Raw genomic sequence first — 22740 nt, 5'->3', positions numbered from 1 at the left:
GTGGTAAATGCAGCCCCTGAGTTGCTGCATTTTTGCAGAGAAGACCTTGGGCTGTGCTGAGGGACCTGAGATTTGGTCAGGCTTTAGAGCAAATTTTGTAAGAATCCACTGGATTTGAGGCTGGGAGGTAAAACTGCTCTTGCAGCAATGTAGTAACAGGTTAATGAACCTGTAACATGGGAAAAAGATGGCTCTTAACTCCTGCCATCATTTTCCCAAGCTCTGCTCTTTGTCTTGGCGCTGGGGTCAGCATTTCACTGATTTCACTGCTGTGCTGCAGGAGCAGCCTCGCTAATACATATGCATCAATAAACTTGGTGCTGCAGGTGGTAAATCTGGGCTCCAGGCTGGAGGAGAAGGGTCAGCGTGACCAGGCTCCATTCCTGCACACCCTGCCCTGCAGCACGAGGGCGGGTCAGGCTCTGGTTGTTCTTGCCAAGTCCTCACCCTCACTGAGTCTGAGCGCTGGCAGGACCTTGTCCTTGGCAGAGCTTCTCCCCAGGCACCCCATGGGATGTCCCTGCTCCCTCTGTGGCCAGCACACATTTCAGGGTGCAGCCCCCGGGCTGTGCCCCTCAGAGGTCCTGCTCTCACCCCCTGCCTGTGCCCGCAGATCGCGCCGCCGCCGTCGCTCGCGGAGCCGCTCAAGGAGCTCTTCAAGCAGCAGGAGGCCGTGCGGGGCAAGCTGCGCCTGCAGCACAGCATAGAGCGGGTAAGGGGACACTCCAGCTGGGGAGCAGACCCCAATTTCCCCTGCTGGCGAGGCTGAGGCTGCCACACTCACTGCTCTGCTCTTCCTCAGGAGAAGCTCATCGTCTCCTGCGAGCAGGAGATCCTGCGGGTGCACTGCCGGGCAGCCAGGACCATTGCCAACCAGGCCGTGCCCTTCAGTGCCTGCACCATGCTGCTGGACTCTGAGGTGTACAACATGCCTCTGGAAAATCAGGTCAGTGCCTGGCTCAGTGGTGAGGAAGGGTCTCAGGGGCTCTGCAAGACCCTGAGGGAGATGGGCTTTTCTGGAGGGAGGGAGGGAAGCATGGAGGCAGGAGTTACTAATGCTCTCCTTGCTCAGGTCACCCACCAGGGCACATAGGTGCAGGATGTCACCTCCCCCTGCAAGCAGGGTTAGGTGGGATATTGGGAAGGAATTGTTCCCTGTGAGGGTGGAGAGGCCCTGGCACAGGGTGCCCAGAACATGTGTGTCTGCTCCGTCCCTGGAAGCATCCAAAACCAGGTTGGATGGGGCTTGGAGCAACCTGGGCTAGTGGGAAGGTGTCCCATGGCAGGGGGTGGAATGAGATGGGCTTTAAGGTCCCTTCAAATCCAAATTATTCTGTGACTTGGAACATCATTTGCCTAACTGTCTAACTGAATGTGGGATACAGGGAGTTCGTGTCTCTTAGGAGCAGACATGGCTCATCTTTATCAGTGAGTCTTGGAACCTTCCATCCTTCTTGGTCAGGATCATCTGCACACTGGAAAGGTTTCCTTTACGACACTGAGGTGTTTCTCCCTGTGGAAGGAAGGGAAGAGAAACATTACACTGCTGCATTGCAGGAGGGATCCTGGGCAGGGGCAGCATCCAGGGATTTATTAGTGAGCTGTGTATTGATCCAGGAGCTCTGATTTATCGTCGGCATTTCCCAGCCAAGTGTCTGTGCTGCTGCTATCCTGGCGTCAGTTGAAGGAGTCAGAGAGGTGCAGGTGCTGTGATGGGCTGACATGGACAGACTCCCTGCAAAGCAAGGAGAAACAGGGAGTATGTGCATATGGGTGCATCCCCACCTGAGGCTGAACCCCTGGAAAGGGCTGCAGGAGCCGCTGGCAGCAGTGATGTCCTCCCTCCCTGCAGGCACTGCACTTCTGAGGAGTGTGTGCCCCAGGAGGGGCTTGAATGTGGCCTGTGAGATCTGTAACTGCTTAAAGCACAAAACTAATCCCTCCCTTTGCTGTCCCGTCCTTAGGGAGATGAAAACAAATCGGTCAGAGACCGTTTCAACGCACGACAGTTCATTTCCTGGCTGCAGGACGTGGATGACAAGTACGACAGGATGAAGGTGAGAACTGTGGGAGTCCCGTGCTCCAAGCAGGGACATTCCAGGAGGGTTCTGCGTGTGGCTGGAGCCTGGGACCTGCCTTAGTGGTTTCCAGCACAGAGTGGGTGTCCAGAGATTGTCAGGGCAGTGTTGCATGGAAGTGGATGCTCTGGAGTGCTGACAAGCCTTTCAAACCCAGACTTCAGGATTTGCCTCGGCTCCTGCTGGAGCTGGGCTTAGCAGAGATTCCAAATCCAGGTGTCCCGTGTGTGGCACCCCTTGCTGCATTTAACACTGCCCACAGTGGCTGCATGGTCCTGCCTGTGCCTGCCGCTCACGTCCCGTTGTTGTTTCCCAATGCAGACATGCCTGCTCATGCGACAGCAACACGAAGCAGCTGCCCTGAACGCGGTGCAGAGGATGGAGTGGCAGCTGAAGGTGCAGGAGCTGGACCCCGCGGGGCACAAATCCCTCTGCGTGAACGAGGTGCCCTCGTTCTATGTGCCAATGGTCGACGTGAACGATGACTTTGTGCTCTTGCCGGCATGACAGTTCCAACCCAGGAGACATCTCTGAACACTGGCAAGGACGGGAGCGCTCCGAGGTCGGGCGGTCGAGCTCACATTCACCCTTAACCGCTTGCTGATGAATCCCTGGTCAGAGGAGGAGGAAGCAGCTATCGGCAGAAAACAAAACAATAAGAAAAATAATTGCACTTTCTTCACGACGTGTCCCTCGCTTCCGGACTGACGCGGCCCCGCGGGGCAGCGGGCCGGGCGCAGCTCCTTCCCGCCGGCGCCCGCGGCGGGGAGGCTCCGGGCAGCGCGGGCAGCGGGCGCTCAGCGGCCCCGGGACTGGCCGAGGCGCGGAGGGACGAGGCCAAGGACACCGTGTGTGTGTTGCAGAAGCTGCTGAGCGGGGCCAGCAACCACGTGAACCATGTACTTGTGAACACCGTGATTTCCAGCTCTCTATTTTCCACCGGGCGCGGATCTCCTCTCGGAGAAGCTGCAGTAGGAAACCATGGGGGGAGGGGGGGGTGTTTGAGTTTCTCGTTCCATCATGGGTATGTCTAAAAAAAAAAAAAAAAAAAAAAAAAACCTACAAAAAAAATCACAAAAAAAAAAGAAAAAAACCAATTAGAAACAAAAGGACAGTGTCCAAGTTGGGCAGCGGCGGCTCCGGAGCGGGGACAGCTCCGGGATGTGCCGGTGGCCCCGCAGCAGCCGCTGGGGACGGGCAGAGGAGCCGCCGGGGCGGCACGGCCGGGGAGACGGCGACGCAGAGAAAGGACTTTGCCAACTGTGTTTTTAATGGAGTAAAATCCACGTGGTTTATATATTTTTTCCTTTAATCTTGGGCATTTCGTTTCTCTTTCTGAGAACATAACTTGAAAACACTACAGAGCCAATACTCATATAAAGAAAAATTGTATCCCATAAATGCTGTACAGTTTTTATATACATTAACAATGTACTTTTGCTGCCTTCTAGATAATTTATTTTGCAACACATTACTGCACAGTTGTAAATAACTTATGTACTGTAACATCACTTTCAGTTATGTGTAAAGAAATAAATAAATTAATTAAAATTATCTTTGTATTTATAGTTCACCCTGGGCAGCAGTTTCCCTGTCAAGGAAAAGGTTGCTCAGAGCAGCTGCCCATGGCAGGGGATGGAACAAGATGAGCTTTAAGGTCCCTTCCAGTCCAAGCTATTCTATGATTTTAAACATCATTCTCTTTTCCATGCCTCTCTGTGTGCAGTGGGATTGGAACCCTGCAGGGGTGGGTCATGAGGAGAGGGGACCCCCCTGTGTTGGTGAGTTCACTGAGCAGGAGATGCTCTTTTGGGGTTGCAGAGTCTGGACAGGAATGGGTGGATCCAGGCAAGCTCAGTCCTCACTCAGCAGCTCAGGGGTGCAGCTGGAGGCAGATCCCAGTGCCTCTCCAGGACCTCTGTGCCTTCCTTCCTGCTGCCCAGCCTTTCCTGGTGGCTGCAGCTGCCAGCCCCAGGCAGCAGTGAGAGATGGCCCCCATGGACCCCCACTGCCAGCTCTGGCTTCTCCAGCTTCCTGTGTTGGGGACCAGAGGGGACCCCTGGATTCAGCCCCAGTTCCCCCCTCACTGCTGCCAGCTTTGCAGCCACTTGAGGAATTTTCCACAGTGGGGAGAGGGGGACCCTGGAGGATTTCTCTCCAACGCATTGCAGCAGCTTCAGAAGAGCCAGAGGGGTCCCACTGTGCCCTGCCCAGCCCTCAGCCCCTGCCTGGCACTGCTGGCACCAGGACTGGGGCACACACAGCCACAGCAGGACGGGCAGTGCCATGTCCCTGCTGCAGCCAGAGGGATTTTTCCCCCACCTTTTTCCTGGACTGTGGGATGAGTGTGGTGGGGCACTGGAGCCAATGCTGGGACCAGGGGCTGAAAGCAGCCACAAGTAACACTTGGATTAAGTGAGAGGGATTCCATCCCTGTCTTTATTTTGTTAAACAGCCATAAATTTGTCTCTGTAGTCACAGAGAGGCCTTTAATGAGCATGTAAATCTGGAAAGTCCCATAGGCTCATCTGACCACGGTGCTGGTGACCTTGGGAGTCTCCAGGGTCAGTTTTCCTCCCAGTGTAACTCCCAGACGTGTGGGGGTGTGGATCCCTCAGAGGTAAAAAAATGCAGATGGGATTTTTTAGTGTGATTTTTTTCAATGTGAGTTTGCTGGTGTGATTTTTAAGTGTGGCTTTCAATGTGATTTTGCAGATGGAGTTTTTCCACCATTGCAGGTCTGAAGCTGAGCACCCAAGTGATGCTGCTGCCCCCAGAAATCACATTTGTGAGTAAATTTTAGAAGGAAGAGGGAAGTAAAGCCTGTTTGCAGTTTGGCTGCTCTGTTGGCTCTTCCCACGGGCTCACGTGGTGCTGGGTGCCAACACGTTCCCTTCCTAGAGGGGGTGTCACAGATTCCACTGGCACCCTGTGAGGTCTGGGGGGACCTGTGTGCATTTGTGGGTGTCCCCAGATGGGTCCTGGAACCCCCGGCTGCACCCCAGGACCCCCAACACCAGCTGGGCTGGGGGGGTCCCCCAGTCCTGAGAGGGGTCAGGAGCACCATGGAGAAGGGGGACTGAGCTGGGGTGGGGGCAGTGAACCGGGACTGGGGGAGGGCAAACTGGGGCTGAGCTGGGGGGAGTGGGGCTTGGAGAACCAAACTGGGGGGCTTGGGAGGGGGCAAACCAGGCTGGGGGTGCAGCGGGCTGTGGGAACTGGGGCCAGGGTTGGGGGGAACAAACCGGGCCTGAGGGGGGCGAACAGGGACGGGGATCAGGACCGGGGCTGGGGTTTGGGAACCGGGCTGGGGAGAAGCGATCCAGGCTTGAGAAGCGATCAGACCGGGACTGAGCCTCGTGTTGTGGGGTAGCGAACCGGGACTGGGGGGGTCCGAACCGGGACTGGGGGGGTCTGAACCGGGACTGGGGGGGTCCGAACGGGGGCTGGAAGTCAGTTCCGGAGGGAGCCGTCGGGGCGGTGCCGCGGGGCGGGTCCGGCCGGTGCCGCCCCACCTGGCCGCGCCGCCCCGAGCGCTGTGGCGGTGCCGGTGCCGGTGGCGATGGCGCTCGGGGGGTCGCGGCCGCGGGGCCGGCGGGCGGCGGGGGGGTGGGCGCCGTGCGCGGCGCTGGCGCTGGGCTGGGCGCTGGGCTGGGCGCTGGGCGCGGAGCCCCCGCACCGCTGCCGCCCCGACACCGCGCTGCTGCCGCCGCCGCTCCGCCGCCTCGGGGGCCCCGCGCTGCTCCGCGCCGCCGTGCCGCGCCTCCGCGGCGGCTGGAGCCCCTGCCAGCTGTACCGGTACCCCCCCGGGGACCCCCGCCCCAACGGCACCGGGCCCTGCACCCGCGGCTGGCACTACGCGCTGCCCGCCGCCGGCCTCCGCGCCAACCTCGTCACGCAGGTGGGCACGGGGGTGCCGGGACCGAGGGGGTGCCGGGCCTGGGGAGAGCGGGGGACCCCGGGCCTGGGGCAGTCTGCGGCGCTGGAGGGGGATGAGGGGTCCGTGGGTGAAGGAGGGGTTAAAGGAGGGACCTGGGAACGCTCTGGGGGGGGATACCTGAGAGGAGTCGGGGGACACAAACTGGGGGGTCCCAGCCACCAGAGCCAGCTGGGGGCTCCTGTAATGATCCCACGGGAAAGCCCTGGGTGTGCAGGGGAGCAGTGATCCCCTGGAGGGCGTCTGGGGCTGGCTGGGGGAGCCCTGGGGAGGGGTGCTGAGGGGCTGCTGGGTGTTCAGGGCTCTTGGAATCGCCAGTACTGTCCCCTCACATCTGTCCCCACATTTCTGTTTGTGGGGTGGGGGCTCTCCAGGAGCCCTGCAGCCCCATCCATCCCAGCCCTGTGGGCAGTGTCAGGGGGTCTGCCAAGCCCCCCACGCTGATACCTCCCCGCTGTGTCCCCGCAGTGGGACCTGGTGTGTGCCTCGCGCTGGAAGGTGCCCCTGGAGCAGACCACGCACCTGCTGGGCTGGACCCTGGGCAGTGTCACCGCTGGCCTGGCCTGTGACAGGTAGTGGGGGTCCCCGGGCAGCCCCTACGGGCAGGGGGCACCGTGCCCAGCCCTTCACAGCCCGTCCCTGGCAGGTTCGGCCGCCGTCCCACCTTCCTGCTGTCCCTGGCTCTGGCCGTGCCCGTGGGCCTCGGCGTGGCACTGGCTGTGGACTTCCTCATGGTCCTGGTGGCACGGCTGCTCTTTGGGGCCGCGCTGGCAGGAGCCTTCCTCGCCCTCTACGTGGCCCGTGAGTGTGAGGGGGGCACCCCGAGGGTGTGGGGGCTGACGGTGCTCCAGGGTGCCCCGGGGTGCTCCAGGCTGTGGGATGTCCCGGGCTGGGCTGGAATACGGAATGCTCCAGGGTGCAGGATGTCCTTGGCACCCACTGTGGCCCCCTCACCCCCTGCCAGGGCTGGAGCTGTGTGACCCCCCACACCGGCTGGGGGTGACCATGGTGGCCGGATTCTTCTGGATGGCCGGGGAGCTGCTGCTGCCGGGGCTGGCCCTGCTGTGCCGGGACTGGCGGGTGCTGCAGGGCGCTGTCACCATGATCCTGGCCCTGCTGGCTGCCAGCTGGTGGTAAGGACCCCCCGGGCAGGGGGCTGCGAGGGGCTGGGCTGTGCCCCGGGACTGGTGCCAAGCTGTTCCCAGCCCAGGAAACCCTGCCCTGGGCTGCGGTGGGGATCAAAGGCCCCCCGGGGCTCTCCAGAGGAGTGGGTAAATGTTTGCTCAGGTTTGAAGCTGAGGGTTTCTGGGCAGCGTTGCTTTGAAGCCAGGTGGGAAGGTCAGTGCTGGAGGGTGGCCAGGCCCGTGGGGAGCCCCGTGACCTGACACTTGTGCCCCAGGTGCCCGGCACTGCTGCTGGAGTCACCGCGCTGGCTGCTGGCTACACGGCAGCTGGAGAGGGCCAGGAAGACTCTGCAGGCGCTGGCCGAAGACAACTGCCCCCAGGACAGCCTCCTCGCGGGTGCGTGGGGGGACTGCGAGGGCCATCGGCCCCATCCCCGAAGCCGTGGCTGTGGGGGTGGTGGAACAGAGCCGGCTCTATCCCGGTTTCCCCTCTCCCGGCAGAGCTGGAGGCCCCGTCCGAGGGGCCCCCGCGGCCCCGGTACCACTCCGTGTGCGAGATCTGCGGCACCAGGGTCATCTGGAAGAACGGCGTCATCCTCGGCTTCGCGGCGTGAGCGCCGGGCGTGTCGGCGGGGTGGCCCCGGGCCGGGGGGTCCCACTCGCGGCCCCCTGACCCCGCTGTCCCTTAGGTTCATCGGCTCCGGCATCCGCCACTGCTTCACCCGCAACCTGGTCCCGCACCTGCCCCACTTCTTCTCCTCCCACCTGGTGCTGCTGGGCACCGAGGCGGCCGCCTGCCTCTTCGTGTGCCTGACGGCCGAGCGCTTCGGGCGCCGCGCCATCCTCCTGCTCTGCACCGTCCTCACCGGCATCTCGTCCCTCCTGCTGCTGGCCCTCACCCAGTGTAAGACCCCCGCGGGACCCCGGGACGCCGCCCCAGTCAGGGGGAAGAGAGGTGGGTGCAGGATTTGCCCCCTGATGTGCTTCACCCCCCGCAGACCTGCTGGAGCTCATTGTCCTCACCCTGTCCGTGGTGGGCACGGCCGCCTCCCACGCCGTCACCATGCTCAGCATCTTCTTTGCCAGCGAGGTTCTCCCCACCGTGGTCAGGTAAGGGGGAGCTGCCCCCTCTTGTGCTACCCCGGAGCGGGGGGCACCGGGCAGGGCCCCCCTGAGCGCGTTTCTCCCTCAGGGGCGCCGGGCTGGGCCTGGTCGTGGGCGCCAATTTCGTGGGCAAAGCCGCGGCGCCCATCACCGCCATCCCCAACAGCCGCGGCTTCTTCCTGCACCACGTCGTGTTCGCCTCCTTCGCCATCCTGGCCGTGCTCAGCATCATGTTACTGCCCGAGAGCCAGGGCCGGGGGCTGCCCCAGTCCCTGCAGGACGGCGAGAGCCAGCGCCGCCCGCCCCTGTTCCGCCGGCCCCCCCGCGAGGACCACCTGCCCCTGCTGGCCCCCCACGCCATCCCCCACGACTATTCCCGCCTGGCCGCCTCCACCAAGAGGACGCTGCGCTCCCCGGAGCCCCGCCGCGAGATGTAGCCGTGCCCCCCGGGCTCTCCCTGCTGCGGGGGGGCTGAGCAGGGACCCCCGCCCAGGGGTGTTAGGGGAGCAGCAGGAGGCGAGGGCCGGGGCCGGGTCCCGCCCCAGGAGCGGCGGTGCGGGGAGCCCTGGGGCGGGGGTGAAGCCCCCCGGGGGTGCTGCCGGCTCCCAATAAAAGTGCCTTGTTTCTACGGGTCGCTGCTGTGGGGGGGTCACACACCCCCGCCACCAACCCCCGCTCTTTATTATGGGGGTGCCCAGGGGTCTCCTCGCCCCCTCCCCACCTGTGTGGTGCTCAGCCGAGCGTCCCCCGCAGGTTTGCTGAGCTGGGCTCTGCGGGGTGTGTGGGTGTGCGCCCCCTGCACGGAGGCCTCTCGTTGCACACGCGTGTGCAAAGCCGCTCCAGCCGGGCATCCTGTGTGGGTCCATCCGTGATGCCTCTGCGCATCTCCTCTGTGTGTGTGAGCTGCCCGCTGTCCCGTCCCTGCCCCAGCCCCTCCCTGGGCAGTGGGGTGTCCCCTCCTGCCCCCCCTCCCCGCTAGTGCCCGTACAGGTCGGCCAGGCGGCGGAAGCGGGGCCCCCACTCGCTCAGGTAGTCGTAGTCCTGGTCCTCGTCCGTCAGGCTGGACACGATGGAGCTCAGCGGGCTGGCGACCGAGCCCGAGCCCTCGTAGTCGTAGATGAGGGCCGTGTCATAGGGGGGCACGCTGGGGTCACTGTCAGCCGCCTCCAGCCCCTGCGGGGACAGGGGGTCACCGCCAGCCCGCCGGCAGTGGGGCACTGGTGGGGGACTGCCGGGCCCTGACCCACCTCATTGATGAAGTCCTCGATGTCCGAGGGGCTGCTGGGCAGCTTGCGGGGGGCCATGGGGGTCCCGGAGCTGAGCGGGGCGTCCCTGCGCAGGGGGGGCTTGGCCCGGGGGGAGAAGAGCTCGGGGTGCCGGAGCTGGTTGATGTCGTAGGCGTCCTGCGGGGCCGGGAGAAGTTTAGAGGTGCAGGGCCGAGCTGCGGACCCCCGGGACGCCCCTGCCACGGCTCCTGCTCACCTGGTCCTCCTCGCCCCCGCCCTGCTCGTCGTAGTTGAGGATGTTGTCGCGCATGTCGTCCCGAGAGCGCTGCAGGAGCCCCTTGCGCAGAGCCCGGCGGCGCCCGCGCACCCGCGCAGCGCCCAGAGCCGCCAGCACTGCGGGGACACGGGGACACCACGGGGACACGGGACACGTGTGTGGGCATGGGGAGGCACGGAGGGCACGGGGTGATGGCGGGGTGGGATGCAGTTGGGCTGGGAGGAGGGATAGGGGTGGAAGCAGGGATTGGGGTGGGATGGGCAGTGAGGGAAATGGGGGGATCTGGATTGCGGTCAGAAGGGGTTGCTGGGTAGGGGGGCGGTGTTGAGGGTCATGGGTAGGGTTGGGTGGGAGGCCAGGCCCAGGATGGGGTGGGGATCAAGGTGACAGAATGGGCTGGTGGGGTTCGGGAGGGGTGGCCAGGACCAGCACAGGGCTGGGGTGGAGGGATGGAGGGGTGGGGAAAGGACGATGGGGGCCCCACTCACCGAGGAGGAGGATGGTGCTGCCCAGGATGATCATGAGCGCCCCGAGGGTGATGCCGGCCCCGGCGCTGGCCGCGGCCAGTGCCCCGTCCAGGCAGGTGCCGTCGCGGCCACAGTGGCACACCGAGACGTTCAGCAGCTGCTGCTGCTCCCGCGGGGGCGTCCCCGAGTCCCGAAGCAGCAGCGGCAGCGAGTAGGGCCCCTCGGGCAGCTCCGCCAGCACGGCCAGCACGGCGTGGGTCACTGCGGGGTGGGCAGGGGGTCAGCGGGACCCTCCGTGAAGCGTCCCCCTTCCCCGGCTGACCCTCACCATTGAAGCGGGCGATGCTCCAGTTGCGGGCGAGCTGGGGGTGCTGGGGGCTGAGCTGGAAGTGGAAGGGGGCTCCGTGGGGGGGCCGGTCATCGTCGGTGGCCCCCAGGAGCAGGGTCCCCCCGCGTCCCGGCCGCCCGCAGAGCACCCCGGCCGGCGGCTGCAGCTGCGGAGCGTGGTCGTTCACCTCGAGGATCTCGATGGAGAGGGTGCCGGTGGCCGAGAGCGGGGGCTCGGCTGGGGACAGAGCACAGGGGTCAGCGGGGGCAGCGGGAGCGAGGGCCCCGCGGGGGCGGCTGCTCACCATCGTCGCGGGCGAGCACCAGGGCGATGTACCAGCCGCCCTGCAGGAAGGCGGACGGGTGCAGCAGCTCCCGCTTGGTGCGGACGGTGCCGGCGTGTGGGTCCATCTGCAACCAGTCCGCGGGGTCGTAGAGCAGCGCGTAGCTGTGGGCGAGGGGCTGCGTGAGACATCGCCCCCGCCCCGCGGGTGCCGGGGCCATGGGAGGGGAGCGGGACTCACGAGAGGGTCTGGATCTGGTGGGTGTCGGGGTCGCTGGCGGTGTAGGTGGTGATGGCGGTGCCCGGGGGTGTCCCCTCCAGGACGCTGATCCGCCGCGGGTTCTCGCGGAACGCGGGCGCCTCGTTGACGTCCCGCACCCGCACCCGCACAGTGGCCAGCGCCCGGGGGCTGGCGGGGACCGAGGGCTCCAGCGGCCGCTCGTTCTGCACCGACACGGTCAGCTCGAAGCGGTCCCGCACCTCGTGGTCCAGCGGCTGTGGGAGGGGCCAGGGGTCAGCCGAGCCGTGAGACCCCCGGTGACCCCTGGCTGCCCCGTGCCCACCTTGACCACGGAGAGCACGCCGTCGTTGGTGTGGGGGTCGGTCCGGATGGCGAAGGCGCCCTCGGGGTCGCCCTCCAGGATGGTGAATTTGGCCAACCAGCTGGGCGAGCCCGCCAGGTCCTTGTCGTGCACAAAAACCTTGCCCACGTCCACACCGGCCGCCTGCTCCTCCACCTCCATGGAGAACTGGGGGAGAGCGGAGTGGGGCTGGACTCTGCCCCTTTGGGATGCTGCAGACCCCCGGGAAGGGCAGCTCCCTCCCCGCTGACCCCGGCACGTCCCCACATCCCTGCTGCTACCTCCTCCTTGGTGAACTCGGGAGGGTTGTCGTTGATGTCCTCCAGGTAGATGACGGCCATGGCCGTGGTGGTCAGCCCGTCCCCGGACATGTCGGCTGCCTGCACCGTCAGGTTGTACACCCCCATGGTCTGTGGGGAATGAGGGGCCAGAGCTGAGCCCCCAGCCCCCAGGGAGCACAGAGATCCCCCAGGGAGCACAGAGATGCCCCAGCTGCTGCCCACCCACCCAGTCCCCACGCCTGGGTCTGCTCGTGGACCGAGCTGTGGTTTCACCATGTGGAGTGTCCGTGGCTGCCCCGAGTGCCGGTGCCCCCCCAATCCCATCCCGGTGACCCCACCCCGGTACCTCCCGGTCGAGGCCGGGCCGGGCCGTGCAGATCTCCCCAGTGGTGGCGTTGATGCTGAACATTCCTGCAGCGCCCTGCTCCAGGATGGAATAGCGCAGTGCCGCGTTATCCGTGTCGGGGTCGTCGGCGTCGGTGGCATCCACCGTCATCACGCAGGTCCCTGTGGCCCACGAGCGCCCGGTGGGTGCTGGCACAGGGCTGGCTCGGTCCCCCCAGCCCAGCCCAGCCCCCCGGCCGGACCCACCTGGCTCAGCCCCCTCCACCACGCGCCCGGTGAACACGTCCTGCCGGAAGAGCGGCCGGTTGTCGTTCTGGTCCACCACAATGATCTCCAGGTCCGTGGGGTCCTCCAGGGTGACCCCGCCCAGGTCCAGTGCGAAGGCTCTGAGCTGTGGGGGCAGAGTGGGGGGTCAGGGTCTGCCTGGGGACCCAGGGAGGGGCTGTGAGCACCAGGGTCATCCTTACCCGGTAGCGGTCGTGCTCCTCCCGGTCCAGCATGGCGTTGAGGAAAACCTTCCCGCTGAACTTGTCGATGGAGAAGATGCCCAGGGGCTCCTCATCCACCCCCGGCCCTTTGATGCTGTAGATCACCCCTCCGGGCTGCTGCTTGTCTGACTTGATCTGCCCCAGAAAAATCAGGGCTGGGGGTCCCAGGCTGGGGGTGTGTGCCCCTCTGGGGGTGCCCCTGTGCAAACCCCCTGCCCACTCTGCGAGCTGGGAGAGAGGCCGGGGGGCTCTCACCTACCTGCACCAGGAGGTGGGGGATGCGCTTGTGGTTCTCCGAGACACTGATGGGGGGGATCACCCAGGCCCTCTTCACCCGCCGAGGAGCCTCGTGCTGCCCCCAGGCCTGGGGGGCTGCAGCACCTGCCTGGCCTGGGCTGGCACCCTGCGGGGACACGGTGCTGCCAGAGACCCCAGAACTCCGGGCTGGGGTGGAATGCCAGGGCAGTGGGCAGGGAGCTGCACCTGGGCTGGGTGTGCACAGTGGGGTACACGGTGCTGGAGTCAGTGCTGGGTCCCCCTGATGGGGTTGGGGTTGGGTCTGTGGTAATGCAGAGACCACCCAGCTTCCCCAGGAGCTTTGTGTCAGTGTCCCCTGCCACCCTGGTGTGATGGTGGTGGGCGTCCTGCTGGGCTCACCAGGAAGGGGTGCCCCACAAATGACCCTGGTGGTGCCCTGGGCATGGGCTGTGCCCCACAGGACCCCTGGAGAAGAGGGGGCACCTCGGGCAGGCAGCACCTACCATGGCCTGCCCCCCACGTCACTGTCACCACACGGATGTGACAGAGAGGGCTGGGGGGTCAGGGATCAGTTTGGGCTGTCAGCGTGACCCTGGGGGACAGGGCTGGGGTGCTGGGGGAGGCAGAGGGAGTTGGGGGCCTGGGGTGGAGCTGGGGGCTGTGAGGGGGAGATTGGGGATGGAAACAAGGGGAACAGGAGTTCTGGAGGGCTGCAGTGGGGTCTGGGAGCTGTGGGGGCAAGGATGGGTTATGGGGCTGTGCAGGACCGAGGTCAGGGATTTGGGGTGATTTTGGGGGGGCAGAGCCATGGGGACTGTGGGAGCTGGGCTGGGGAGGGGACAGAGAGGTGTGCATGCAGCCACCGACCCCCCAGCTCTGTGCCACCCTCGTCCTAGGCCCGGGGACAGGCGCTGTCCCCTCCCCGAGGGGGGAGCACATCTGGGCAGCGCCAGCCTTGCACCCACATCTGTGCCCAGCTGTGCCTGCACCGCTGGGTGCCGGGGGGTCCCTGGAGCCCCAGGGACCGTGTGTGCCCTGATGGGGACAGGGGAAGGGGGCAGTGGGGCTGGTTGTGCCGGGGGTCCCTGGGGAAGGAGGTGTGGGGAGGGGGCTGTGGGGAAGGGGGGCTGCGTCCAAGCCCTACAGGGTGGGCAGGACAAGGGGCTGGTTCTGAGGCTCGGGGGCTGTGCTGTGGCCTCCAGGTCTTTCTCTGCTCCCTCCTCCTGCAGGAGAAACCCCCTGCCCGTCCCTGGGGGCCGCTGGAGCTGGGGGGCATCGGGATGTGAGGGAGGGATGCTGGGGGCCCCGTTCCTGGGGGGCTGCCCTGCAGATCCCCTTCCCTTCCCCTGCCCTGAAGCGGCCGAGCACAGGGTCCAGGCCAGAGCCCCAAGGGCCCCGTGTGGCTCAGGTCTGAGAGCAGGATGAGGGGCTCTGGGGGGGCGTGAGTGGACAGGGGGGTGCAGGGAGCTCTGGGACCACAGCTGGGGTGGAAAAAAGAGGAGCAGGGTGTCTTTAAGCGGCTAACCCTCCCCCAGATCCCATCTCAGCCCATCCCGGTCACAGACGCAGGCAATGTGCCGGAGCCGCAGGCCCCCCCCTGCCACCGCCATCTGTGGGGTGGGAAATGCCTCAAGAGGGGCTCTGAGCCCCCGTCACCCCCAGCCCCATCCCCGCCGCCCCCAGGGATGAGTTTCCGCGAGGTCTGGGGTCCGGCCGACCCCTGGCTCCGCGCGCAGGCTCCCCATTCCCGCCAGCCCTCCTGGGGCACGGAGCCGGTGGTCCCCATCCCGCCCGGTGCCACCCGGTCCCCGCGGCCCCGGTGTCCCCGCAGCCCTTACCCGAGCGCAGAGCGGGGCGAGCAGGCAGGCGAGGAGGAGCGGGGGGCCCATGGCGGAGCGGGGCACAGCCCGGCCGCCGGCCCCGAGCTAAAATAGCGGCGGGACTGGCTGAGTGACAGCACATGTGCTGCGGGCACCGGACCCCCCCCGCGGGCAGCTGGCCCCGCCGCCCCCGGCCCGCAGCCCGCAGCCCCTGCCCTGCCCGGCTCGCGGGGGCCCGACGGGGGAGGTGCGGGGGCCGTGGAGGGATGCAGGGGCGCGGGGGGGTCCCCGCCGGCCGGGCCGGGGGAGGGGGGGCCGGGCCGGGGGTGCGCAGCCCCGGGCAGGGCGGGCGGAACGCGGCAGCTGCCGCCGGGCGCGCTCCGTGGATGCCGCGACGGGGCGGGCGGGAGGGGGAGACCCGGGCCCGCTGCCTCCCTGCTGCTCCGGCGCCGGGACAAGGACCGGCACAGAGACCGTGGCAGGGATAGGCTCCGACACCGACAGTGGAACAGGGGCCTGGACCGGGACCGGGACCAGGATCAGGACCGGGACCGGGACCGGGACCGGGACCGGGACCGGGACCGGGACCGGGACCGGGACCGGGACCGGGACCGGTTCTTCCCGCCCCGCTCGGCCGCGCCTCCCGTCGGGGCGAGCCCGTCCGTCTGTCCCCGGCCGTTCCCAGTGCCGGTGCCATCTGTGTTGGCGTCGGGGCCTGTCCCAGTACGGAGTCGGGAGAGGGACCGGCAGCGTCCCGCGTCTCCCGGGCCCGGCGGGTTCCCACCAGGCGGGGCGGGCGGGGGCTGCTCCCGGAGTCCCGACAAGGCTCTCGGCCCCCGCTGCCTGTCCCGGTGCTGCCCCCCGACCCCCTGGTCCCGGTGCTTTCTCTGACCCCCGCGGCCAGTCCCAGTGCTGCCCTCGACCCGCGGCCGGTCCCGGTGTTTCTCTTGACCCCGGACTCGATCCTGCTGCTTCCTCCGAAGCCGCGGCCGGTCCCGGTGTCTCCCCCGACCCCCGGTGCCTGTCCCGGCGCCGCCGCCGTGCCGTTGGCACCAGGTGGCAGCATCGTCCCGACCACCGGCCCCGGCCCCGGCCGTCCTCGCAGCCCGCGGTGCCGCACCGGGAGCATCCCCCGCCTGTCGGCGCGGGGTCCCGGGGGTCCCGGTGCAGCAGGGATGGAGACCCACGACCCCCCGGGCAGGGCGAAGGGGTCGAGGAGCTCTTGTCCTCCCGGGAAACCCAGTCCTGGGCTTGGCAAGGAAGTGAAAATGTGTCGGTGACACTGGTGGCACCACCTCGACCCTGCTCGGCAGCTGTGGTGCCCCTGCCCAGCGTTGTCCCTTCCTTGGCAATAAATGCCCTGGATGCCCTCGGTGCTGGTCACCTGCACGGGGATGGGGAACAAGGCGTGGGAAAAGGGATACAGGAGGAGGGGTGCGGGATGCGTCCCGTCCATACCCAGGAGCTGAGCGGGGGTGGCAGGGCTGTCGCTGTCCCCAAGGACGTGTCGTGAGCGGGTGAGCGTCGGGCACGGGTGACCCGCGGCGTGGCTGGGCCGTGGCGTGGGCAGCGGCGCTCACTTGCCCGTCTGTCTGTCCGATCCCATCCGTCCTCCCCGCCGCCCCGTCACCCCGCATCAGTGTCAGGGCGAGGAGCCGCCCCGGCGGCGCTGGCCGGGGGTCCTGGCGGCCGCCCCCGACCCTGGCAGCCGTGGCAGCGGGGCGGCCGAGCAGATGTTCCCTGCCACCGGCACCGCGGCGCGGGGCTGGCAGACGTGACGGGCTCTGACAGGGCGCCAGCCCCGCTCGTGGGGACGGAGCTGCCGCTGGCACGGCCACGGCTGCAGCACGGCAGGGACCCCCCTGCTGTCCTTGCACTGACGCCCCCTGCCCCTGCACACCGGGGCTCCCGAGATTTGGGGTCCCACAAATTCCGGCTCCGAGCAGGACCAGGCCAGGACAGCGACTTCCCGTGCTGCTCTGGGTGCTGGGTCACCCGATTTTGGAGGGTTCCCTCTCCCATGACACCCTCTGACCTGCCCAGCAGTGCAAGTGTCACGGGTGTAGGGACCAGTCGTACCCCACTGCGTGTTGGGACAATGACATCCCCAGCGTGGGGTGCAGCTGGACCCCTCGTGACCCCAGTGTGGCACCAGTTGTGTCCCTCCCGTGTGGTGTGGCACAGTGGGAGCAACTGTGACCCCAGTGCAGCTGGGGGGGGTCAGGGCAGTGCCCAGGGGGGCAGAGGGAGCAGCTGGGAGTGCAGAGGTGCCACACGCCGGCACAGCCCCATAAAGCCACCGGAGCTTGGATTTTATATGGCAATAAAAGATAATGTCAGCTATAAAGTGCTAGAGCAGGTCCTGGTGTGCCGAGCTGGGGGGGCACAGAGGGGTGGGCAGCCCCCAGCTCCCCGGGAACCCCCCAGCAGGGCAATGCCTCCTCGGGGTGAGTGGGTCCCCCGCTGGGGGACACCCCCAGCGCTGTCACGGGCTGAGGTCACAGCCAATGCATTAAAGCTGCTGCTTTGGGTGGTGGTTGTTGTTGTTTTAATGGTTTTATTGGGGGATGCTGGGCCGGGCCTGGCAGGCCCTAATGAAGGAGATTGATGGCTTAATCGCCTGCAGCCATTACGGGGTAATTGAATGGTTGTGTACATATGATCCCACCGTCAATGCCGATGTGGCTGGCAAGAGAAGTGCCTGGAGCTGGGGGAACACACAGAGCCCCCCCTGCACCCCGAGGGATGCTGCACAGGGGGAGCAGGGCCCATGGCCTCGGGACCCCCATCCATCCCCACAGTCCTGGCTGTGCTGGTGTTCCTGGAGGTCTCCAGGTTCATCCAGTGGCACCAGGTCACCTCACCTCCATGCAGCTCAGCTCCCACACCCGCCACTGTGACTCGGTGTTTTAATGAGGCTTTTAACAAACAGGCCCCACCTACAGGGGTGAACAGCGGTGTGGGAGTGGAGCTGGGAGCATGAGGGTCCAGCAGGGATGGCAGCCCCAAACTGGGGGTCACCCCTGACCCCCCTCCCTGTGGGAATCCCCGAGGAGCAAACCTGGCAGAGCCCCAGGCTGGTCCCTGCCGAGGTGTGAGTCAAGCTACTCATTCTGTGTGTGACAGCCAGGTGTTTTACAGTATTTGCTACCTGTGATCATCCATCAAAGCAATCGATAGCGTTCCTGCAGAGTTTTATTAATGATCTTGTCACCGGGCTGGTGCGGGGTGCCCGGGGTTGTCGAGAATGATAGATCATTAAGAGCTTTCGCTGCTATTTATTCTCCAGTGACCTTGTCTCTCTCCATTGTTGCTTGCTTAAGAGTTATGAATGCGAGACATGATAATTTGATATTGATCTATTTGGTAAGTTAAAAAATTTACTGCATCGTTGATGTTTTAACAAAGGATGGGCTCGGGCCCTCCCGCTGCTGCCGGGCTGCACACGTGTGTGTCCCTGTGCCTGCCATGTGGGACACTGAGAGGTGCCTCAAGGTGTCCCTCGTGTCCCCATCTCAAGTCCTTTTGAGCCTGAAGTACAGAGATCCAGGAGATGCCACTGTGGGCAGGGTGTTGGGATGGACAGAGCAGACCAGTGGCCAGAGCCCTGTGCAGTGGGCTGGAGAAATCCTGTCCCCATCCACACCTCCTCCCCCTTTTTCCCAGCCCCACTCTCATCCCAGCCCCTCCCTGCCCGCTCTGCCCAGCATCATGTGCCTGCCACGGTCCCCTCCATGTCCTTTCCATGTTCTTTACATGTCCCAGATTTCTGGGGCTCTAGTGACCCTGTAATTACTCGTGCTCCTTGCTCCTCCTGCCCTCCCTGGTGTTTCCAGAGCCCCACCAGCTGCCAGGAAAAGCTGGAGCTGCCTGTCACCTCCTCAGCACTGGACAGGACCAGAGCAGATGGACCCACTGGATGGGGGCTGCTGTGTCCCACTGGCACCACCGACCCCCTGGGGCTGGCAGCTCATGTGTGGAGTCAAACAGGACAAACTTCCACGTTGAAAGGTGGGATTCATCAATAGTGCACTGGGGTCACTTGGTGGTGATGGATGCACTGGATCATACAGCCAGAATTTATGTCTGATTTTATATTTATTCTTTATTTCTGCTGGGAAGTCATTCCCTGTGAGGGTGGAAAGGTCCTGGTGCAGGGTGCCCAGAGCAGCTGTGGCTGCCCCAACCCTGGAAGGCTGGACAGGGCTTGGAGCACCCTGGGCTAGTGGGAGGTGTCCCTGCCCATGGCAGGGAGTGGGACTGACAGACTTTAAGGTCCCTTCCAACCCAAACCATTCTGTGATTCTGTGATTCCTGCAAAGGGCTCCCCACAAGGAAACCCTAACTCTGCAGCTCTGGCTCAGCTCAGCCTGGAGGGACAAATCCTACTTTTACTGGACATTAATCAAGGACCTGGCAGTGAGCCCAGAGCTGCCAGGGATGATCCCTTGGCTCCTCCTCAGGGCAGAATGCCGTGGATCAGGGCCAGGCCCCCCGGGTGGGCACTAGGCTGGGTAGAAGCGTTTCAGCAGCTCCTTCTTGTTGACTTTGCCCATCTGGTTGCGCGGGATCTCCTCCACCACGATCAGCTCTGTCGGGATGGTGTAGGGAGCCATAGTGTCCCTGGAACACCAAACTGGGCTGTCACAGCTGGGCAGGACCAGCTGAGCCTTCCCAGGAGCACCCACAGCCCAACCAGCCCCACCTGGGACCCCCACCCACACCCCAGGAGCCCATTTAAGCTCAGCCCCTTGCAGCTCTGGTGGGATGTTTGCTTCCAGCCGGTCTTGGCAGGGAGCAGCTCATCCCTGGGGACCCCTCGGCTGGCTCAGTGACTGTCCCCGGTGCAGGGCCCCACGTGCTCCTGGTGCCAGCCCCGAGGGGCCCGCAGGTGAGTCCCTCCCCGGGGCTTTGGGTACGGGTCAGCGATCGCAGCCCCAGCCCGTGCCCCCCGAGCGCAGGGGGGGCTCTCCTGCCTTCTGCTGCCCGTGTGTCACCAGCCCGCGGCCCTGCCCGGCTCCGGCAGCGCCTGGCACCGGCTCCAAGGCGAGGTGCCAAGGCTGCCGAGCCCTCGGAGCCCCGGCCGGCCTCCTCCCCCCGCCGCCACCAGCGCCCGGCCATATGGAGCCGCTGACTCGGGATGGCGCCTGTCGCCGGGGAGCAGCGGGGAAGGCGAAAGCCGCAAAATGAATCACTCTGAAGAGGGACATGTGTCTCCTGCCAGGGAGTGCGAGAACAGGGGCCCACCGAGCCTAAGTGACATAAAAACTAAAGGGGACAGACAGGGCGGGCGGGAGAGGCGGGAGCGCAGCCGGACCCTGCGGGGGATCCGCGTTCAAGGGCGCGAGAGCCACGTCCCTGTCACAGAGCTGGGGACAGCGACGGGAACACTCTGGGAGGTCCCCAAGGCTGCAGGTGGGGCATGGAGGGGTCTCCTGCCTGGGTCACCAATGTCCCCAGCACGGGATTTAGGGATGAGCAGCCACCTAAGGCAGAGTGAGCATCTCTCTAAGGAGGAAAAGCTGAGAGAGCTGGGCTTGTTCAGGTAGGAAAAGAGGATATTTTTTATGAGAACTTTTTTATAGGGCTTGGAGTGCTTGGACAAGGGGGAATGGCTTCAAACTGCCAAAGGGCAGGGATGGATGGGATATTGGGACATAATTCTTTCCTGGGAGAGTGAAGAGGCCCTGGCACCGGTGTCCGGAGGAGCTGTGGCTGCCCTCGGATCCCCTGGTAGTGTCCCAGGGCAGGTTGGACAGGGCTTGGAGCATCTGGGCTAGTGAAGGTGTCCCTGCCCATGGCAGGGGTGGCACTGGGTGAGCCTTAAGATCCCTTCCCACCTAAACCATTCCATGACTCTGTGATCCTATCCATGTCCCTGCTGAGGACACTGCTGGCTTTGAGCTTGCTCCCCGTGTCCCCTCCCTGGGGTTGTACCTGGCCCAGTCCTTCAGGTCCCTCACGGAGAGCATCTGGCCCTGGCGCAGCTTCACCACGGCGCTGACCCGCTGTCCCCACACCACGTCTGGCGGCCCGATCACTGCCACGTCTGCAGGGACAGCAGGGACCCCTCAGGCACCTGAGCAGCTCCTGGGGCCCAGCTGGGCACAGCAGGGGCTCAGGTGTGAGGAGGAGGAAAATGCCAAGGGATGTCAGCACTGGAAAACACTGTGGACTTCTGTGCTGACACAAGAACAGAGCTTTTCACAGTGGGAAAGGCAGGAAGCTCCATGGTTTGAGAATTTGGAATCAAGGGGGAGGAAGATGATGTACAGAGTGGTGTGGAGATGGAGGCACCACTTCTGACCCCTTGCACAGGGTCATGCACAAGGGCAGGGCAGATTTAACTGCAGCCTCATTCCCAAAATCAGACAGGAGCTGCTGCTCAGCTCCGGCCCTGGGAGAGCAGAACTGTGGGGCTGAACCATCCCCTGTGGGAGGGAGCTCCAGGCACCTGCAGGGCAGGGCTGTCCCCAGAGCAGTGTCCCCAGGCCCTGTCCCCTCTGGGCAGGGAGCAGGAGGGGAGCACAGACCTGTGATGTGGGGGTGTGCCAGGAGCTGCCGCTCCACCTCCAGCGCGCTGACTTTGAACCCCCCGTTCTTGATGATGTCCACGGAGGTGCGGCCCTTGATCCAGTACACTCCATCCTTGTATGCTGCTGTGTCTCCTGCAAAACAGACAGCTCCATCACAGGCTGCTGCCTTGACCCCCCTCTGCCTTTCCTGGCACGTGGCTGTGGCACTCTGCAGGTGCTGCAAGGGGGAACGGGCTCCCACTGCTACAGGGCAGGGTTGGATGGACACTGGGGAGGAATATCCTGTGAGGGTGGGGAGGCACAGGGTGCCCAGAGAAGCTGTGGCTGCCCCATCCCTGGAAGTGTCCAAGGCCAGCTTGGACGGGGCTTGGAGCCACCTGGGGTAGGGGAAGGTGGAAGGAGATGAGCTTTAATGTCCTTCCAAACTAAACCACTCTGTGATTCCACAAAAAACAAACAAACAAAGGGTGGGAAATGACATTGGGAAAATGAGCCTGTCCTGTTTGGTCCAACCTGTCCTTCCCATAGGTGTGATCCAGGTCAGCCCAGGTACCATAGGATGTGCCAACATGATGCAGTTTCCACACCCCATTTCCAGCTCACCTCTGGCACTGTGGCACAGCAAAGGCCCAGAGATTTAAACTGTCAGGGCAAGGAAACATCAGAATCAGTCCTGAAAATCCAGGCTGCTCCCCAGAAGAGCTGTGTCCCTGCTCAGCTGGCACCTGCCAAAATCCTGAGCAGCTCAGCTCAGCCAGGAAATGATTAATTGTTCCTGTATTTGCCTGCCCCTTGGCACTCTGTGGATGCTGAAGGCTGCCTGGAATATTCTGGAGTTGGGGAAACTTTGAAACTGGGGCTCTCTAGGTGTTTGGCTGCTTGGAGTGGGGAGGAAGTCATGGCTGCTGTGATGAACTGCCTTCTGCACCCTGATCCCGTGGTGTGTGACTGACACGTGGTGGGACAGGGGACATTAATTAAATGGTGGCACCGGGAGAGCCAGGAGCAGGAACTGCTTATTCACATAGAGAAGATGAGGAGAGGGAATTCAGCCCTGCTTCAGTGGCACACAGTTCCCATGTGATTCTTTGGGATGTCAGCACAGGAAACCAGCCACATGTGCTTTCCCTCTGCCCTGATGGGGTGAGTGATCCCTGCTCCCCTCCCATCGCTGTGCTCCCCACACAGATCCCTCCATTCCACTGGCAGCACAGCACAGGCAGGGGACGTGTCACATTATTATTGTGACTACTGTGAGCTCCTGGGACCAGCTCTGTAATTCCCTGTCTCCTCCTTTCCATCTCCTCTCCAGCACCAGGCCCTGGCTGTCGCTTCCCACGCTGACAGCCCGGAGTGCTCTGGGGGATGCCATCCACCGAGGACAGCCCCGTTACCCTCTGCCCTGCACCATCTGCTTCCAGCCCAGCACATCAGGCAGCCTGAGCACTGCACATCCAGCACTCCCTGCCTCCCAAGCCACTGGGCAATTCCAGCCCAGTTAAAAGGATGCTGAATTTGCTCAGTGACTGTCCCCAGCAGTGCTGAGTGTCACTTCCGAAGTGGTGCTGCCCCAAGCCTGTCCTCCTGGGGGTCACAGGTGAGTCCTTA

At 64.5% G+C, this 22740-nt stretch overlaps 4 protein-coding genes across 9 annotated transcripts in view; 2 read left to right on the top strand and 2 right to left on the bottom strand.

The window, feature by feature from the left end:
- ANKRD11 (ankyrin repeat domain containing 11) overlaps positions 1–3632 on the top strand; it is a 132016-nt gene extending 128384 nt beyond the window's left edge. For all 4 annotated transcript variants that reach the window (XM_059857548.1, XM_059857546.1, XM_059857547.1 and 1 more), the window contains exons 10-13: positions 614–712; positions 803–946; positions 1965–2057; positions 2400–3632. In XM_059857548.1, coding sequence (XP_059713531.1) covers positions 614–712; positions 803–946; positions 1965–2057; positions 2400–2585 — 522 coding nt within the window. In that variant the 3' untranslated portion in view covers positions 2586–3632. The remainder of the gene's footprint in view (positions 1–613; positions 713–802; positions 947–1964; positions 2058–2399) is intronic.
- A 2008-nt stretch (positions 3633–5640) lies between these two features.
- On the top strand, positions 5641–8852 carry SLC22A31 (solute carrier family 22 member 31). Its single transcript, XM_059857545.1, has 9 exons — positions 5641–5979; positions 6484–6587; positions 6662–6816; positions 6980–7148; positions 7415–7536; positions 7641–7749; positions 7829–8043; positions 8138–8249; positions 8332–8852. The coding sequence occupies exons 1-9, from the start codon at positions 5641–5643 to the stop codon at positions 8678–8680; spliced, it is 1674 nt and encodes a 557-aa protein (XP_059713528.1). The 3' UTR covers positions 8681–8852.
- A 23-nt stretch (positions 8853–8875) lies between these two features.
- Positions 8876–14770, bottom strand: CDH15 (cadherin 15). Its single transcript, XM_059857542.1, has 14 exons — positions 14615–14770; positions 12778–12921; positions 12498–12653; positions 12277–12421; positions 12032–12192; positions 11686–11814; positions 11387–11572; positions 11065–11318; positions 10846–10988; positions 10542–10778; positions 10235–10474; positions 9726–9862; positions 9491–9646; positions 8876–9416 (listed from the first exon to the last, which is right to left on the bottom strand). Exons 1-14 carry the CDS (start codon positions 14663–14665, stop codon positions 9219–9221), a joined length of 2337 nt encoding a protein of 778 aa, XP_059713525.1. The 5' UTR covers positions 14666–14770; the 3' UTR covers positions 8876–9218.
- Positions 14771–18675: 3905 nt separating this feature from the next.
- The window catches only part of ACSF3 (acyl-CoA synthetase family member 3), a 51607-nt gene continuing 47542 nt past the window's right edge, over positions 18676–22740 (bottom strand). For all 3 annotated transcript variants that reach the window (XM_059857538.1, XM_059857541.1, XM_059857539.1), the window contains 3 exons: positions 21130–21264; positions 20534–20645; positions 18676–19219 (listed from right to left, as the gene is read on the bottom strand). In XM_059857538.1, coding sequence (XP_059713521.1) covers positions 19102–19219; positions 20534–20645; positions 21130–21264 — 365 coding nt within the window. In that variant the 3' untranslated portion in view covers positions 18676–19101. The remainder of the gene's footprint in view (positions 19220–20533; positions 20646–21129; positions 21265–22740) is intronic.

Source organism: Haemorhous mexicanus, chromosome 12 (assembly GCF_027477595.1).
Source record: "Haemorhous mexicanus isolate bHaeMex1 chromosome 12, bHaeMex1.pri, whole genome shotgun sequence".
Taxonomy (NCBI): Eukaryota; Metazoa; Chordata; class Aves; order Passeriformes; family Fringillidae; genus Haemorhous; species Haemorhous mexicanus.
This window is presented reverse-complemented; position numbering and strand designations above follow the sequence as displayed.

Bases quoted from the DNA above. Each gene is read 5' to 3' on its own strand.
- CDH15 (XM_059857542.1), bottom strand. From the start codon at position 14,665: ATGGGCCCCCCGCTCCTCCTCGCCTGCCTGCTCGCCCCGCTCTGCGCT. The intron at 10,475-10,541 runs GTGAGGGTCAGC...CCCACCCCGCAG, and splicing joins GAGCATCGCCCGCTTCAATG to TGACCCACGCCGTGCTGGCC. The intron at 9,417-9,490 runs GTGGGTCAGGGC...CTGTCCCCGCAG, and splicing joins TCGAGGACTTCATCAATGAG to GGGCTGGAGGCGGCTGACAG.
- SLC22A31 (XM_059857545.1), top strand. From the start codon at position 5,641: ATGGCGCTCGGGGGGTCGCGGCCGCGGGGCCGGCGGGCGGCGGGGGGG. The intron at 6,588-6,661 runs GTAGTGGGGGTC...CGTCCCTGGCAG, and splicing joins GCTGGCCTGGCCTGTGACAG to GTTCGGCCGCCGTCCCACCT. The intron at 8,250-8,331 runs GTAAGGGGGAGC...TTTCTCCCTCAG, and splicing joins GTTCTCCCCACCGTGGTCAG to GGGCGCCGGGCTGGGCCTGG.